The sequence below is a fragment of the Temnothorax americanus genome, unplaced genomic scaffold, assembly GCF_048541705.1.
Source record: "Temnothorax americanus isolate GAGA-0224 unplaced genomic scaffold, ASM4854170v1 Scaffold78, whole genome shotgun sequence".
NCBI lineage: Eukaryota > Metazoa > Arthropoda > Insecta > Hymenoptera > Formicidae > Temnothorax > Temnothorax americanus.
The window spans coordinates 352,207-366,132 of record NW_027509801.1 but is presented as its reverse complement, the minus strand read 5'-3'; the positions used below and the strand labels follow the sequence as shown (position 1 = coordinate 366,132).

General features: G+C 44.4%; 3 protein-coding genes and 1 long non-coding RNA gene across 10 annotated transcripts; 2 read left to right on the top strand and 2 right to left on the bottom strand.

The window, feature by feature from the left end:
• The first annotated feature begins 288 nt into the window (after positions 1-288).
• LOC143906909 (uncharacterized) lies at positions 289-7,777 on the top strand. 3 transcript variants are annotated; one of them, XM_077423275.1, is made up of 6 exons: positions 289-420; positions 1,028-2,803; positions 2,961-4,726; positions 5,032-5,356; positions 5,804-6,023; positions 6,224-7,777. In XM_077423275.1, the coding sequence occupies exons 2-6, from the start codon at positions 1,052-1,054 to the stop codon at positions 6,418-6,420; spliced, it is 4,260 nt and encodes a 1,419-aa protein (XP_077279401.1). In that variant the 5' UTR covers positions 289-420; positions 1,028-1,051; the 3' UTR covers positions 6,421-7,777. The 3 variants fall into 3 exon arrangements, with proteins under 3 accessions (XP_077279401.1, XP_077279400.1, XP_077279399.1); XM_077423274.1 differs by lacking the exon at positions 289-420 and adding an exon at positions 446-687; XM_077423273.1 differs by lacking the exon at positions 289-420 and adding an exon at positions 446-815.
• Syx18 (syntaxin 18) lies at positions 7,678-9,646 on the bottom strand. 3 transcript variants are annotated; one of them, XM_077423277.1, is made up of 3 exons: positions 9,516-9,646; positions 9,209-9,407; positions 7,678-9,094 (listed from the first exon to the last, which is right to left on the bottom strand). In XM_077423277.1, the coding sequence occupies exon 3, from the start codon at positions 8,979-8,981 to the stop codon at positions 7,992-7,994; it is 990 nt and encodes a 329-aa protein (XP_077279403.1). In that variant the 5' UTR covers positions 8,982-9,094; positions 9,209-9,407; positions 9,516-9,646; the 3' UTR covers positions 7,678-7,991. The 3 variants fall into 3 exon arrangements, with proteins under 3 accessions (XP_077279403.1, XP_077279404.1, XP_077279402.1); XM_077423278.1 differs by lacking the exon at positions 9,516-9,646 and having other exon boundaries at positions 7,678-9,151; positions 9,209-9,421; XM_077423276.1 differs by lacking the exon at positions 9,516-9,646 and having other exon boundaries at positions 9,209-9,421.
• LOC143906913 (uncharacterized) lies at positions 9,530-9,971 on the top strand. 3 transcript variants are annotated; one of them, XR_013259687.1, is made up of 2 exons: positions 9,530-9,663; positions 9,757-9,971. It is a non-coding gene; the product is annotated as an uncharacterized LOC143906913 (long non-coding RNA). The 3 variants fall into 3 exon arrangements; XR_013259689.1 differs by having other exon boundaries at positions 9,532-9,663; positions 9,747-9,971; XR_013259688.1 differs by having other exon boundaries at positions 9,558-9,683.
• Rsfs312 (ribosomal silencing factor RsfS-like protein, 312) lies at positions 9,719-11,579 on the bottom strand. Its single transcript, XM_077423279.1, has 3 exons — positions 10,956-11,579; positions 10,315-10,575; positions 9,719-9,969 (listed from the first exon to the last, which is right to left on the bottom strand). The coding sequence occupies exons 1-3, from the start codon at positions 11,290-11,292 to the stop codon at positions 9,794-9,796; spliced, it is 774 nt and encodes a 257-aa protein (XP_077279405.1). The 5' UTR covers positions 11,293-11,579; the 3' UTR covers positions 9,719-9,793.
• Positions 11,580-13,926: the final 2,347 nt, after the last annotated feature.

Below are 13,926 nucleotides of genomic sequence, written 5' to 3'. Positions count from 1 at the left end.
TTCCAAAATTCACTCTAGTTAACTAAAATGCTACAGTGTATACGCGACGTAAACTATAGATTTTAGTTACCCAGAGTGAATTTTGGAACGCAACCCAGTGAGCGGTTGTGCTTTTGAATGCAACCATTGGCTGAGTTCAGCGGAAAGGGGAGCGCTCGACAACCGATCATTGAGCATCAAAGTAGCAGTTGCAGTTAAATATGATTGTTTGGATCCAAAGGTAAGAACCAATCGTATTCTAGTGTCACTTAACCGCTCAGTGAACGATCGTGCTATTGGATACTACATTACTACAAAGGACCCATTGTAGTACCGAACCGAATGCCTGGCTCCTGGCTCGCCTGGCTCAAAGGTGCCGAGTGTGCCGACTGCCGACCGCTCGGCCGCTCGGAGTCGCAACTTATGTATAGCTGAATTGTGGTATAAAATGGTTTAATATAAAGCTCGCGCCGTTCCCGCGTTCCCGACATTCCTGTTTCTATTTCGCCGTCAAAGATATAAATCGCCGCGATCGTCGGGAGGGGGGGGGGCGGTCGCCGACTCTCGCCGACTCGAGGCGACCGGCGGAAACGTTCGCTCGCGGCAACGCTGGTTAATGTGATACGGATATCTCGTGTCCGCGATCCGCGACACAGGCACAGGTATTCCCGGCTGACGGGCACGCCACGTCGCACGCGTCGAGTTTCGGTGAGTTTTGCACCTTTGCTCCGCGATCTACGTCGCTCCCGGCTCCGTTCCGTATCGCGAGACGACGTTCCCGCCGTAACCTTTCGTCGCCATTGTAAACACCGCTACACGCACGCGGAATTCACAAGGCATGTATATAACGTTTAACGCTGCCTCGTCGCAACGCGATCCGCAATTGCGAAGTCTTGCATTTCAACTGAGATAATTAATTAATTTTTCAAATTGCCATTTTGTTTTTAACGCCAGTCACATTTCTGCCGGTTTAACAATATTTTTAGGCATTTATAATTTAACATTTTTCTCATTTTCACACATCAGTTTACATTAGTTTTATTTTCAGAACTCTTGTCACGATTCGTCGACAATGTCTAACCCTGAGAAAGCGAGCAGCTGCGTGCCAGACACGCAGGAGACCTATTACGAAGGTGCCAACGAAAGCTTCAAAGTTATCGGCGAAACACAAAGTATGAGCTTGAATGAGAGTCAAGATTTTCACCTCGTTGATTCCGGGGCAGACGAGAGCATGGTGGAAGGGATAAAGCAAACACAGGATGGAGAGGCTAATCCCCAGGAGTCGGTCGAGCAAATGGATTCGCAACAAATCTCGGAAACACCGCGATCAGAAGTGGATAACGACGCGATAACCACGAGCGACAAAGAGGACAAAACTGTCTCGAATGAAAAAATAATAGAAAACGTGGTTATCGAAAAGACTGAAGGAAAGGCATCTGGCGAGCTATGCGAGTCGGAGAAGAAAGACGAGCTTCTTGACGAGGACGAGATCATCCAAGGTACACCTCCTCAGAGTTACTCGCCATCCAGAAAAGCAGGTAGCGTCAACGTTGCAAGTCTAAAGCGTAAAGCTAAGACTGTTGACGAACTACCTGCCAAGATTGCTCGAACATCTGCAGAGGATGCGACAAATGTTAAGAAACAACTCGAGGAGGAGGAGGAGGAAAGTCATCGATCTTATGGATCTGACGATTCGTATCAGGATTTGTTTAAAAACATCGAAAAGAATGTTATAATAGAGGAGACTCAAGATCCAACCAACTTGGAGTTTACTCAGAACTCTCTGAAGATTCCCACGGAGCATGCGACAGAAACGACGGACAATGACAAGGCTCAGGAGCCTTCCGAGAAATGCGACGTGGAGAAAGATGAGAATCTGAATGTTTCGGCAAAATTGACTGACACCAGCGCCAATGACAGCACCGTTGTTATTATGAATTCCACAAACGAAAATGATTCTCAGCTGGATGACAACGATCTGTCGGTCGAAACGAAAGGGGATGTTGCTTCCACGAGCGTTGTGATAGCCGACGAGAAATCTGGGATTGGAACGTTGGACGAGACGGAGTCCGTAAAGAATACGGAAACGGTATTGGATGAAAATAATCAAGTGGAACAATCGAATTGCACCGAACCCACCGAGAAGATTGTTGACGACAATGATGAGATCCCATCTTCGCAAACCAAATCACGAATCAGCATAGAATTGATATATGAGGGCACAAACCGAGCTGTTGACGAAGGCGAGAGTAGATCGAAGCCGCAAGTGGTGCAGATCGACGACGATGGCGAAAATATTGTATTGGACTCGTCAGCCGAGGTGACGTACGATGGTCAGAGCACGAAAAAAAGACCGGAGGTCGTTCAGATCGACGACTCGCACGAGGATGGCGAGAGGATTGTCCTGGACTCTATAGGGAATAATTTCCAGGTCCAGACTATGGAAAAAAGCAGTTTTGAGAGCAAGAGTGGCCCTGATTTCGGTTACAATTCGGCGGAGAGCGTAAAGGAGTCATCCCTGGACTCAAAATTGACGGCGGACAAGAAGCTGGTGAACGGCAACGCTGAGTCCAAGAGGAGCGGCGATACTGACGTGACCCTGAGCTTGGACTCTGATACGTTCTCCGTATGTGATGAAGAAATTCTGCCTGCTTCAGTGAAAACTGTTCCCGATATGAAGAAGATACATAGCGCCAAGGGTAGCTCTTTTGCGTCCAAGGACGTGGACGATATCGAACTCGTCAGTTTAAGCGACCACGAAACGTCTCGTGAGGAGAAGAACAAGTCCGATTTGATGTATAACAGCACAGCTAAGACCGTGCAGGTGAGCAACAGATAGATCGTCTCGTTCGTCTATTGCGTATAAAAAATACATGAATTAATAAATTAGTTAATAAACGTAGGTATAAATGTTTGTTTTGCTTAAAAGTTGCGTAAAAGTAAAATTTCTGTGCAGATTCGTGAAAATAATACTGTTACAGGTAGAGCGGGAGATCGGCGTGTACGTGAAGCTCAAGTGTCTGACGCACGTGGACGAGAGCACGAAGGAGCCCGTGAGCAAGGAGTTGATCGCGGTGCAGTGCGAGCCCGTGATAATCGAGTCCATGATGAGGAGAGACAGCCAAACCTCGTTGACAGATATCTCCGACAACAAGGATTCGTCACCCGGTTCCGTGAACAGTAATCCTCAGCTGTATCAGCTGCATCCGTTGTCCCGATTGTCCATCGTGTCGTCGATCAGCTCGTCCAGCTCGGGGTCCAGCGCTGCTTCTTTGGCAACGAAGATCGCCTTGAAGAGCGGTGCGCACTTTTTCACGATGCCGGTGGGCCCAGCAAAGCACGCGAAGAAATCCACCCAAGACCAGCTGACGACGGACAAACAGACGTTGGACGAGACTTACGATCGTCTGACGCGCGAGTGGAAGAATCATCGCCTGCTCACAACGACGGTCTTGAATTACGCAAACGCAGAACTAGGCAATATCTCGACACTGGGCAACACCACCGCGGTCACAGCCGCCGCGATAGCCGATACTTCCGCGAATGTGAGCAACGAGCGGCTGGACGATCATCATCACCTGGAAAAGAACAATATGCGCTCCTCAACGCCGTCAGGCGAGCCCATGGCGATTTCGAAGATGGAACTAACTGTTACGCCGAAGAGCACGAAGAAAAACAAAGCTGTGAAGAGACCGAGGAGCAAAATGACGAGGCAGATCAACGGCAAGAACGGTACTGATAATATTCCAAACGAGCCGACTCTGCACGCGTCCACCACGGAGACTGAGACATCGCCGAGCAGAAAGAAGAGCAAGATAGAGAACGCGCTGCTGGAGGACAAGCTGCTGATAAAGGACGAGGACGTTCTGGCGAATTCGTCGCCGCGAAGCGTTGTCGCCGACGAACTGATCGGTAAAACCGTGTTTGCCAAATGGTCGGACAACAATTACTATCCCGGCACGGTGAGCGATCGGCTGAAGACCAAGTACAAGGTGAACTTTTACGATGGCCAGACCAAGACGCTCATACCCGAATTTGTGATACCGATACCAAAGATTCTGAGGAAGGGTCTGTCCGTGTACGCGACCACAAACACCAATAGTTACGATTCCTGCGGCATTATCGTCGACGTTGAAACGTCGGACAACGACACGTACTACACGGTGGAGACTGATGAAAGCGAGCGACTGCGTGTGCAAATGCACAACATTTCCTTGTCCCCCGATCAGGCACAAGTGCTTAAGGAGGAGGTGGAGTCTGCAGGTAACAGTTCCCTACCGAGCACGCCAAAAGCGCTCGGCCAGGTAACCCTGGATAACGTGGTGGAGGGCAAACGACGCTCCAAGAGAATCGGCACGCCACTCTTCTCGACACCTAAGTCCAGGAGCAACGCCGCTGGAACGAACACTTCGGCCAGTAAAATCAAAGCAGAACCCTCGGTGTCCGGCATATCCGCGAAACTGAAGAAGGAGAAAGCGTTATCGGAGAACGAGAGTATGTCGAGCGACTCAAACGTTGCATCGGCTAAGACGGAGGACGAGTATGTTCTGAGAGGCGTGCAGAGGGAGATAACCAACACGCCATACGAGCAGATGAAAGGACTGCAGAGTAAAATCAAAGGCAAGGCACGTAGCAAGAAGAAGGTAGAGGAAATGAATGTGACCCTCGGTCCGATTCCAACAAACCCCAACATCTTTAAAGGCATATCATTCGTCTTTACTTGCATAGATTCCCGTGAACTGCACAGGTAGTTTCTTTTCTCGTTTACTTATTTATTTGATAATTGAGCAGGGCGATCTAAATTCTAATAAGAATATTGGGACTGCCGAACATTAGAAAACATTAGCAAAAAATAAATAAAGATATATTAATACAAAAATATTAAATTATAAAATAAAAAGATATAAATACCTTAAGGAAAATATTTATATCTCTCTTTTTACTTAATAATTTAATATTTAAGGTACATAAAGTATTGTATCTCCATTCTGTTTGAATTTCTTTGTTAAAGGTTCCGTTCAATATCCGCTCACTCATTCGGCGCCATTTCAGGTTTCAGTACGAGAAGATGTCCGCTGCGTCGGGCACGAAAACGGAGGCCACCGGTCTCGAAACCGAGGATGGCACCGAAAACGATACCGAGACCGAATACGAGACCGATTGGGGAAACCAACCTTTCGTGCGCACCAGACTGCGCAATCAGATTGTAGCGGGCGGCGGAAAAGTCTACGAAGACTTCGGACAGATACCAAAGGATGAGTACGAGAACACGGTGCTCATCACAAACGTGCCAAACTACACGGAAACGAGCGTATTGTGTCTGTCGGTCGACATTCCCGTGTGCAGTCACAAGTGGATCACCAGATGTTGTGCAGAGGTAGCACGATATTTTTTGTTCAACATTATAATTTTTTAATTGTGCTTAATGTTTTTTAATATCCGTAAGGGAAATAGTTCCCACATACGCCCAAAACTGATTATCCATTTACCTCGTTGTCTATTTACTCATAATGTTCAATCCCCTTTATGAAATCAAGGTATAATAAATGGGATAACGATCGGAATTGAACTCGGGACTTGTGAACTAAGAAACGATCACTTTCATACAGAGTCACGCGTCATCCTAATATATGTTCTAACACGTTCAGTAACATTTGTCGTGTATATGTATCATATTTGTATATTTATATCTTTGCTATATATATCTTTTCACACAACCTTGTTTTATGGCTACATTTATCATGGCCTCGTTTATTATTGTACTCATACAATAATAACAATTTGTGTTATGCGTAATGTCTTATATTCGATCGTATACTTTTAGGAAGAGTTGGTGAGTAGGGCGGAATATGCTCTTCCAAATGGCTGGAGTTGTCAGAAAAAAAAGTACGTAGAAAGATACGACGTAAAGTACAAAAATAAACCATTGTCAAACGTCGTGGTGATAATTCCTAGTCTGGCACACGACGGACAATTTGCTACATTCTGGCGACAAGTTTGCGAGAACGCGGGCGCGTTCACAGTTTTGATCGCGGAGGACTCAGGTATTTATTTCATCGCCGCAGAAGATTTCTTTTTTGAAAGCAAATTTTGAACACGTATTAATATATAATATTAAGATAAAAAAAAGCACATAGTCCAATATCTTAATATTTATAGAACGTAAAATAAAATTATTTCACACGCTCGTATGTTATTTTAAATAAATTACGATTCATGGAAAAGCTTACAAATATTTTTTCAGGGGCCATGGAGGCGATGGACTTTAAAGATGCAGTGGTCGTGTCTAATCGAAAATGTCCGTTGTGGGCAATAAACAGGGCGGCTCGATTGAAAATTCCAGTGCAGTCCACCATGTGGGTGATTCAGTCTATAATCGAGGGCAAGCGCTGCCCATATAACCAACAGCCGTGCTATAAATATAATTATATATCAAATTAGCAAGCTTTCGTTAGAAAGCTATTGTTTTTACAATCGTGAGTACGTCGCCTATGATCAATGTGGCTACTAGAATATATATATTTTTTTTGTTTTCCGAGTCCTTTCTCAAATTTTTTTCGGCTTTCCGTGTCGTCTTGCACAAGATGAAAGAATAACTTTACAATCGTCAGCCTTGTGACTTTCCGATTTTATCTCTTTTTTTTTTTTGTAACGTTCTACTGTTCTCAATACGCTAGCGTTACGCGACATATTGTCTTATTTCCATTGTATTTTCTCCAGACAGATTCCCAATTATCCTTCCTCTGTTACGTTTGTACGTTCGATATGACTGATAACGTAAATTATGCATTTTGATATGGCGATTTATATCCTCGCGCGATCACTACGTGTATGCAACAATCTCGACATTCGTTTTACATGCTGCTTCTCGCGCAAGGATACATGCGTAACGATTTACACTTTTGTAAGATTTTGTGTAAAAATGGACATGCGCGGGTACCGCAGATCAATTTTATACGCGAACGTGAATCCTTGTGTATAAAGCGATATCTTTAAGAGATTAACATCTTTGCGATAACTCGTGATCCGCGGGGAATCGCGTTTATACCTCGATAAGGGACGCAAGATTTATTTCAACGCGATCGATATATTCAAAGAAACGATGAGGTTTCATATGAAATATGTTCTGCTTTCGATCGATTTTTTATAAATGAACACATCTACTTTAATCGCCTACCGTAATCAGATCTAATTGGTTTAACGATATTAAGGCCCCTTTTTTTCCTCACCATGTGGAATTGTATCAGAAACTAGAAATAACGTGATTTTTTTTTTCATCGTAATGATTAGATTATTAGATTCAAGGCAAATTGATTTTTTCGTGCCTATTTAACAATGTATTCACACACATTTCTTCCAAAAATCTAAGACATTTCTGCACATGATAAGCAAGCGCATACGAAAACTAATTTATTTCGAATTAAACGAAGCTTAAACGTATATTACGACAAAACGATATTTACATGATCTCCAACTTCTGATCTCTTATAATTCATTACCACTACAGCGAGAGGAAACAGGAGCCTCAAGAGAATATTATTACGAAAGATACAGAGCAAAGAGTACATTGACGCACAATTGACGTTAGCAACGCAGTTGGCAAAACTCACAGTTTTATTAAGGCAAATTACCAACCAAGTAGATGTGTTTTTGTACGTGCATATATATGTGGATAGACGCGATGTATATAAGTAAATATATACTATACAAATTTTATTATACATATATATTAATAAGTTATAGCTATTATGTACAATAATGTCCGGGGATAAAATATAGCAACATATTTTTTGGCAAATGTTCTCTCTTTCTCTTTTCCGACTCTTTCCGACACATCTATCGTTACATTCTTACGAAAGTAACAATTATCGCAAATTGGTACAATAAATATTCGTAAAATTCAATAGTTTAATAACTAGAAGTGCGTTTTTACGAATTGTACCGCGTAAGTGTTCGCAACTCCTTGCTTCGCTCGTATCTTGAAATACAAGCGGCAGGATGTCTGTCGACTCTTATGGATTATACCAATCGAGGAACAACAGCGAGAACGATATCACCAGAAGGAAGAAGAGGATCCACACCCTGAGACCGGCATTCCGCTGAATCGCTCGTCGTATCTGTTCGTTCGCCTCCTTCACGTTCTCCGTCGACCCGACCACCGTCGTCATCAGCCTGTCCAGATCCTTGTCTTGGTCCAGAACCTTCTCCGTGAAGATCTCCTGAAGCTCGGCGATGTGCACCACTTTGCTCTCGATCTGCTTGACCTCCTCCGTCACGGCGTTGAGCTCGTTGTACAGCTGCTCGTTCTCCGACTCGAACATCTGGACGTCCTCGGCCGACAATTCCTCCTCGTACGTCAACGTATTGACGTCGCCGTTGATCTCCTGAATCTTCATCGGACTCGACTCGCTCGAGTCGTTCCTGGTCTCACGATCGTCCAGGATTTTCTCCGCCGCGTTGAGCGCCGACTTTTTCACCACCGTCGCTGACGATCGATCGGCTGCTGGTCTAGGATCCGCCCGCAGCCTGGAGATCCTTCGCATCTCCATCGTCCTCTTCACGCGCATCGCCTTCTGCTCCGAGTATATCTTACAGACGTTCTTCAGGTAGTTCTCCATCAGCAGCAGCATAATCTCGCGATGCTCGACGTTCTGCTGGGTGATATCCGTGGACGCCGCGACCTCCCGCTTCAGGTCCTTGACCAGCTGCGAGCACGAGCTCATTATCCGCTGCGCGCCCAGGTCGATCTCGTCGCGCTCCGCGTCCGTCATGCGCGGCGCGGCGGACAGGTAGTTGGAGAAGTTCAGGTAGGCCTTGCGGTTCTCCAGCAGGAACTCGCGCAGCTTGGAGATCTGCGCGACCACGGAGTACGCCTTCGCGCAGAAGGTGCTCTTGCTCCTGGCTCTACGCGGCTGACGATCCGTCGTTGCCGGCGCGCCGAGGTCCTTGTTGCGCAGATTCACCGCCTTCACGCTCGCCTTGAACAACGCGCTCACGTCCATCCCTGCCTGCGATTCCCTTGAATCCCTTGTGTGTTCGCTCGATCTCCCGGATCTACCGGAGGCAATTCGGAACTTCCAAAGTCTTTGCGATTTTTGCGCGAATAGCGATAATCCTGCAACATCCAGATATATTCGAGGTGTCGACAATGAAAAGTCACGTCCGTTGAGAGCTGAAACGAAGTTGAGATTTGAGATGTTGATACCAAAATTGTCTTCTTGAAACTTACCTCACTCTCTTTCTCTATCAGCGCCTCATTTATTACGTTTGTGAATGCGCTGATTATATATTAAGCACTGCGACGGCCGTGATATCATTTGTAATTGTGCGGCACGACAGTGTGCCTGTGTTTCCTTTTCGAGTAAATTAATAAAATAGCAATTGGATATAATCGTCAATTTTGTAAACACCTGTCACGCGTCGAGCGGCTAAGAGCGATTTAAAGTGAGGTTATGTATAGATACGCACGTTGTACGCGTACTCGTTCCAGATGTGTGAAGAATCAAGAGTAACGCAATCAAGATGAAAAAACATACCTTTTTCTTCCATAACCTAAGAAACGATGTTCGTGGCATCATATTCGATGATTTAACAATATTCCTGTTTCAAAAACCTAACCATGTAATTATTGTCCAGATGCAAATTACGCTTCTATCGTGATAATTTTGACGATTAAAGAGCTCGGTAATGTTGGATACACAGCTGTAATTATGAGAGATACATTGATAATATACCTTCATTATTAATTTTATCATTTATTTAATTAGGCTTAACTAGTTTTAGGATTTGTTACAATAAAGTACACGCGCGCAAATTATTGAGCGTCATCGGCCGGTCGAAGATCAGCTAGGAAGGCGTTATACCGGTCCATGATGTTCAACTCCTCGGATTCGTTGGTCTTGTCGTCGTATTGCGAACCGACCGTCCACAAGGTCTCCAAGTCGTAGTGCTCTCTGGCAGAATGAGAGAAGATGTGCAAAGCGATGTTTCCTGCAACGTAAACCGAATTTGATTTTTATAAATTGCTCCAATAAGCTCCAAGTCCGTAGCTGTTGACGCATTCATCGCCCATTCGCTTTCAACTCGAATCTTTATGATGTAATAAAGTTTGAGGAGCGTATAATATTTATATAAATTGATCATGTAGAATGATATGCAGAGTAATTCTTAATTACTTTTCAATACCTCGGTATAGGTAAATCAAGATAGAAAAGATCTAATTATATTGCACATTTGTACTGCGTAATTATATATATATTGAGAATCGCAAGTCATATAAACATAATATAATTTTCTAATTCAACTATTTCTAATGAACGCAGAAAATGTGTTTACCTAAATCCAGGGCTATCCAATCCTTCGAGTCCTTCCCTTCAATTTTAGGTATCCGTTCGGTCGGATACCTCTTCAGCTTGTAGACCTTGCGTACGAAGGTGGCCAAAGCGTTCATGTGCTTCCACGAATTTCCCGACACGACAACGATGTAGTCCACGTAAGCGTACTCCTTGGGAACTGAAGCGACGAAGATGTTCTTGGCCTTGTCTCGTTCCAGCAGCACAATAAGATCCTCGACGTCGTATACTCCGGTAACGCCGTCTAACGTATGCACAAATCTGATCATTATTATTGGGTCATTGTTGAATTGCCAAATAATTTTACACGTTTAGTAGATAAAAAACGATTCATTATATATATAATATTTATATAATATGCCGTTTACCAACATAAATTATATATTTCATTATATAATTTTTTAAACGTTCGTTTCACGAATGTAATTACGTTAATTTTGTATATATATATATATATATATATATATATATATATATAAATTTGAAATATATAATAAATAGAAACGCACGTTAAATTTGTAACATCAATCATTATCGTTACGTTTCATTAAATACGTATTTTTCAATTGTTTTTTATCGTCATTTCAGCTCCGCTCTGATCGGCACTCGGATCTGTATACTCACGGTTTAGATTTATATCGGCGTAAGGATCGCGAATCTCCTCCTGCTTGTTCAGGTCCTCGAGGAGGATCTTTTGCTGCTCCTCGCTCACATCGAGGATAACGTCCGCGTCTTCGTCGTGAAATATCTTGTATTTCGCATTTATAGCCGTCGCCAGGTTAGAGCCGGTGCCCTTGGTCGCGTCATCGTTCTCATCGCCGCCGTCCTTCCCCACGGTGCTCGAAAACCTCCTCGTCAGCCTCAGTCGCGAGTACGTTAGCGACCGGGCTGAGTGACCGCCGAGAGTCTCGCGCGACAAATGCCGCGCGCGGAGCAAATTCCTCAGGACGCACAAACGCATGCCGGTCTCAAAAAGCTAGGTTATAAGTAAGCGATGCCAATCGATTGCAAATGCTTGAAGAAGCATGGGCACGCGAGCTTCAACTATACAACTCGTCATTATCGGTACGTCAAACGTTTGTATTTTCGGGATGACGCGTGGCTCCGCGCTAGCGCGAATGATTCCTAATCGAAAGGTTCAGTTTGAAATCATTCGTACCCACTCGATATAGGTATACGCGTCCGCGTATCGTATTCCGATAGCGCACGTACACGTCTATAGATTCTTCCGATACGTTACTCGGCGTTTATGCACGCCGCTAACAGATAAAATGCAGAAAAAGTATACGATAGAGGCGATTGCATCGGCATGCAATTTATTTCAAAAGATCATAGAGGAAAAGCGGGAGGAAACGTGCCGGGTGATGAAACGAAAGCCTGCGTTCTATCTCGTAGGAGCTGGATGTATTTAATCAAACAAGATTTGCAAGATGTAGAAAATGCTCTCGGTGCGAGAAACGTGTCCATTGAAGATTCGTCTCCTCGGGATTCTCAAATCTGCCAGGAGCGTTCGTCGAACGGTGAAACGTCGCAGGTCCGCTCTTCCCACGGCTGAAATAGGAGCCGCTTATTTGGACCTCGCACGCATCTTCCTCCTCTTGCGCTTTAGCCTGCGCATCCTCTTCTTACGCCACTGCAAATCAAACTTGTCATTAATTTCCGCTGAAACTCGCAAGCGTTTCTTTGCAGTTTAACTCTTAATAGGGAAAAACCGAAAGCAAATGTTTTTGTTTTTGTTTTTCCATTATATTTTTATCAACTACTAGGGACTCCGAATTCCCGCCCGTTCCTTGTTGGTCGAGTTCAGGTTATGTTTAATAAAATATGCAGAGAACAAGACGCACAAAAGTGCCGCTAAAAAATCATGACGAGCTTGAGTCAATTGTCAAGCTCATCGTTACGGAAGCTTGCAGTGTCACGTTAATAAAAATCGTTTGCCACGCGCAAGCGAGGGTTATCGTATCGCGACGACTAGTGCGTTTCGCTCGGCGAAATAATCGTATTCGTTCGAAAAACGCGATAATTATCGACGGCGATCGAGGACGGCTTACCTTAGCTCTCATTTCGCTGTTCGGACGATTCTAGAATCGCCCCGGAATCACCGGATCACTCTGGATTTCGACGAGTTTCGAATCAAACCTCCTCTGAAAAACTCTCGAGGTAAAGTGAAAGATGTAGGAATTAGGAATGCGGAATCTAGCGGAAGCGGATTGTAAAGGTCGCGCATGCATCAACGCCGACAACGCCACCAACGTGCCGCATTTGCGCGCAATCGCGCAGCGCACGCACCGCACGCGCGACTCGGCGGTCGGTCTAGTCCCTAGGAAACGGAGCTTCCCATTGGACGCCAGCGGACGCCAGGCATCGCGCATTAAGGGCCAGTCTACAATGGATGTCGTAAAGCCCGTATCAGGGTGCCATTACATGGAGCGCGGAAACGCGGAAACGCGGAAACGCGGAAGACAAAATTTACTAGTTCCGTCGATCCGTTCCGTCTGTTTTGAATGCCTTATAATACATAGAGCAGATGTTGAGCGGAAAGGCGGAACGGAGAATTATAAAATATTAATTTTTAACGGTATTTATTGATTAAAATGCTTGTATTCAATAGATAAGCTGAAAAGATAAGCATATTAATAAAAATTGCAATGAATTAAGTGAACACAATTTTAAGAAATGAATACAAATGTCTATTTGTCACTATACTGTTCCGCTTTTCCGCGCAAATTGTGCTCCATGTAATATAAGGAGAAACAAACTCGCGGAACGAACGCGTCAAAATCCGTTGTCAACGCGGATACAATATACTCCATCAAATTTCGGAGCTGTTTAATCACATTGAAAAAAAAAGCTTTTACTCATACTCTTCGATTACTTTATTATTTAATAAAAGTGGCAGTATAATATTATAGATCCAAACATCATGTTGATGGTTATTATGAAGTATATCTTATATGCAAGCCAGGGTACATACATAGGCTGCGTTAAGTACTGTGGCAGTGAATATCGAAACGCAGCCATACATACATACACGATAATAGCGGATTCCGCTTTTCCGTTCAAACGTGCAGGACTCAACTCGCGGAAACGCGGAATCTAGTTACTATTCTGTTCCGCGCTTCCGCGTTTCCGCGTTTCCGCGCTCCATGTAATGGCACCCTAATAGCGTTTTTTCTTGGCTGCACTATCGCCCTGCACTGCCCTGCACTACCCAATAGCGTTGCACTAATGTTGCACTAGTGTTGCACTAGTGGGCAATAGTGCAGCCAAGAAAAAACGCTATAAGAATTGACCACGCACAGTCGATTATTTTCCTCGAATTTGATTGTGATTGGTTCAATTCTTAACGACTCACAACTTTACGACTCGCATTGTAGACCTAGCATCACAGGAGAATAATTCTCCTTGCGGTCGAAGAATAATGAACTGTTAAGGCCCGGACACATAGAAAAACTTAAGCAGTAAAACTCAAGCAGTAAGCAAATCAGCCAATCACAGTCAAGAACTTAAGGCACGGCCCTAAAATGCTGCGTTCCCACACTTCCAACTATACGCGTCGCGTCACGACGCCGCGTCAAGAGTTATCCAATCAAAA

What these genes read in the sequence shown, in the direction of transcription:
- LOC143906909 (XM_077423275.1), top strand. Translation starts at nt 1,052, where the DNA reads ATGTCTAACCCTGAGAAAGCGAGCAGCTGCGTGCCAGACACGCAGGAG. An exon ending in GCACAGCTAAGACCGTGCAG is followed by an intron (nt 2,804 to 2,960) that starts GTGAGCAACAGA and finishes ATACTGTTACAG; the next exon opens with GTAGAGCGGGAGATCGGCGT. An exon ending in TTTGATCGCGGAGGACTCAG is followed by an intron (nt 6,024 to 6,223) that starts GTATTTATTTCA and finishes ATATTTTTTCAG; the next exon opens with GGGCCATGGAGGCGATGGAC.
- Syx18 (XM_077423277.1), bottom strand. Translation starts at nt 8,981, where the DNA reads ATGGACGTGAGCGCGTTGTTCAAGGCGAGCGTGAAGGCGGTGAATCTG.
- Rsfs312 (XM_077423279.1), bottom strand. Translation starts at nt 11,292, where the DNA reads ATGCGTTTGTGCGTCCTGAGGAATTTGCTCCGCGCGCGGCATTTGTCG. An exon ending in CGCCGATATAAATCTAAACC is followed by an intron (nt 10,576 to 10,955) that starts GTGAGTATACAG and finishes TGCATACGTTAG; the next exon opens with ACGGCGTTACCGGAGTATAC. An exon ending in TTGGATAGCCCTGGATTTAG is followed by an intron (nt 9,970 to 10,314) that starts GTAAACACATTT and finishes TTTACGTTGCAG; the next exon opens with GAAACATCGCTTTGCACATC.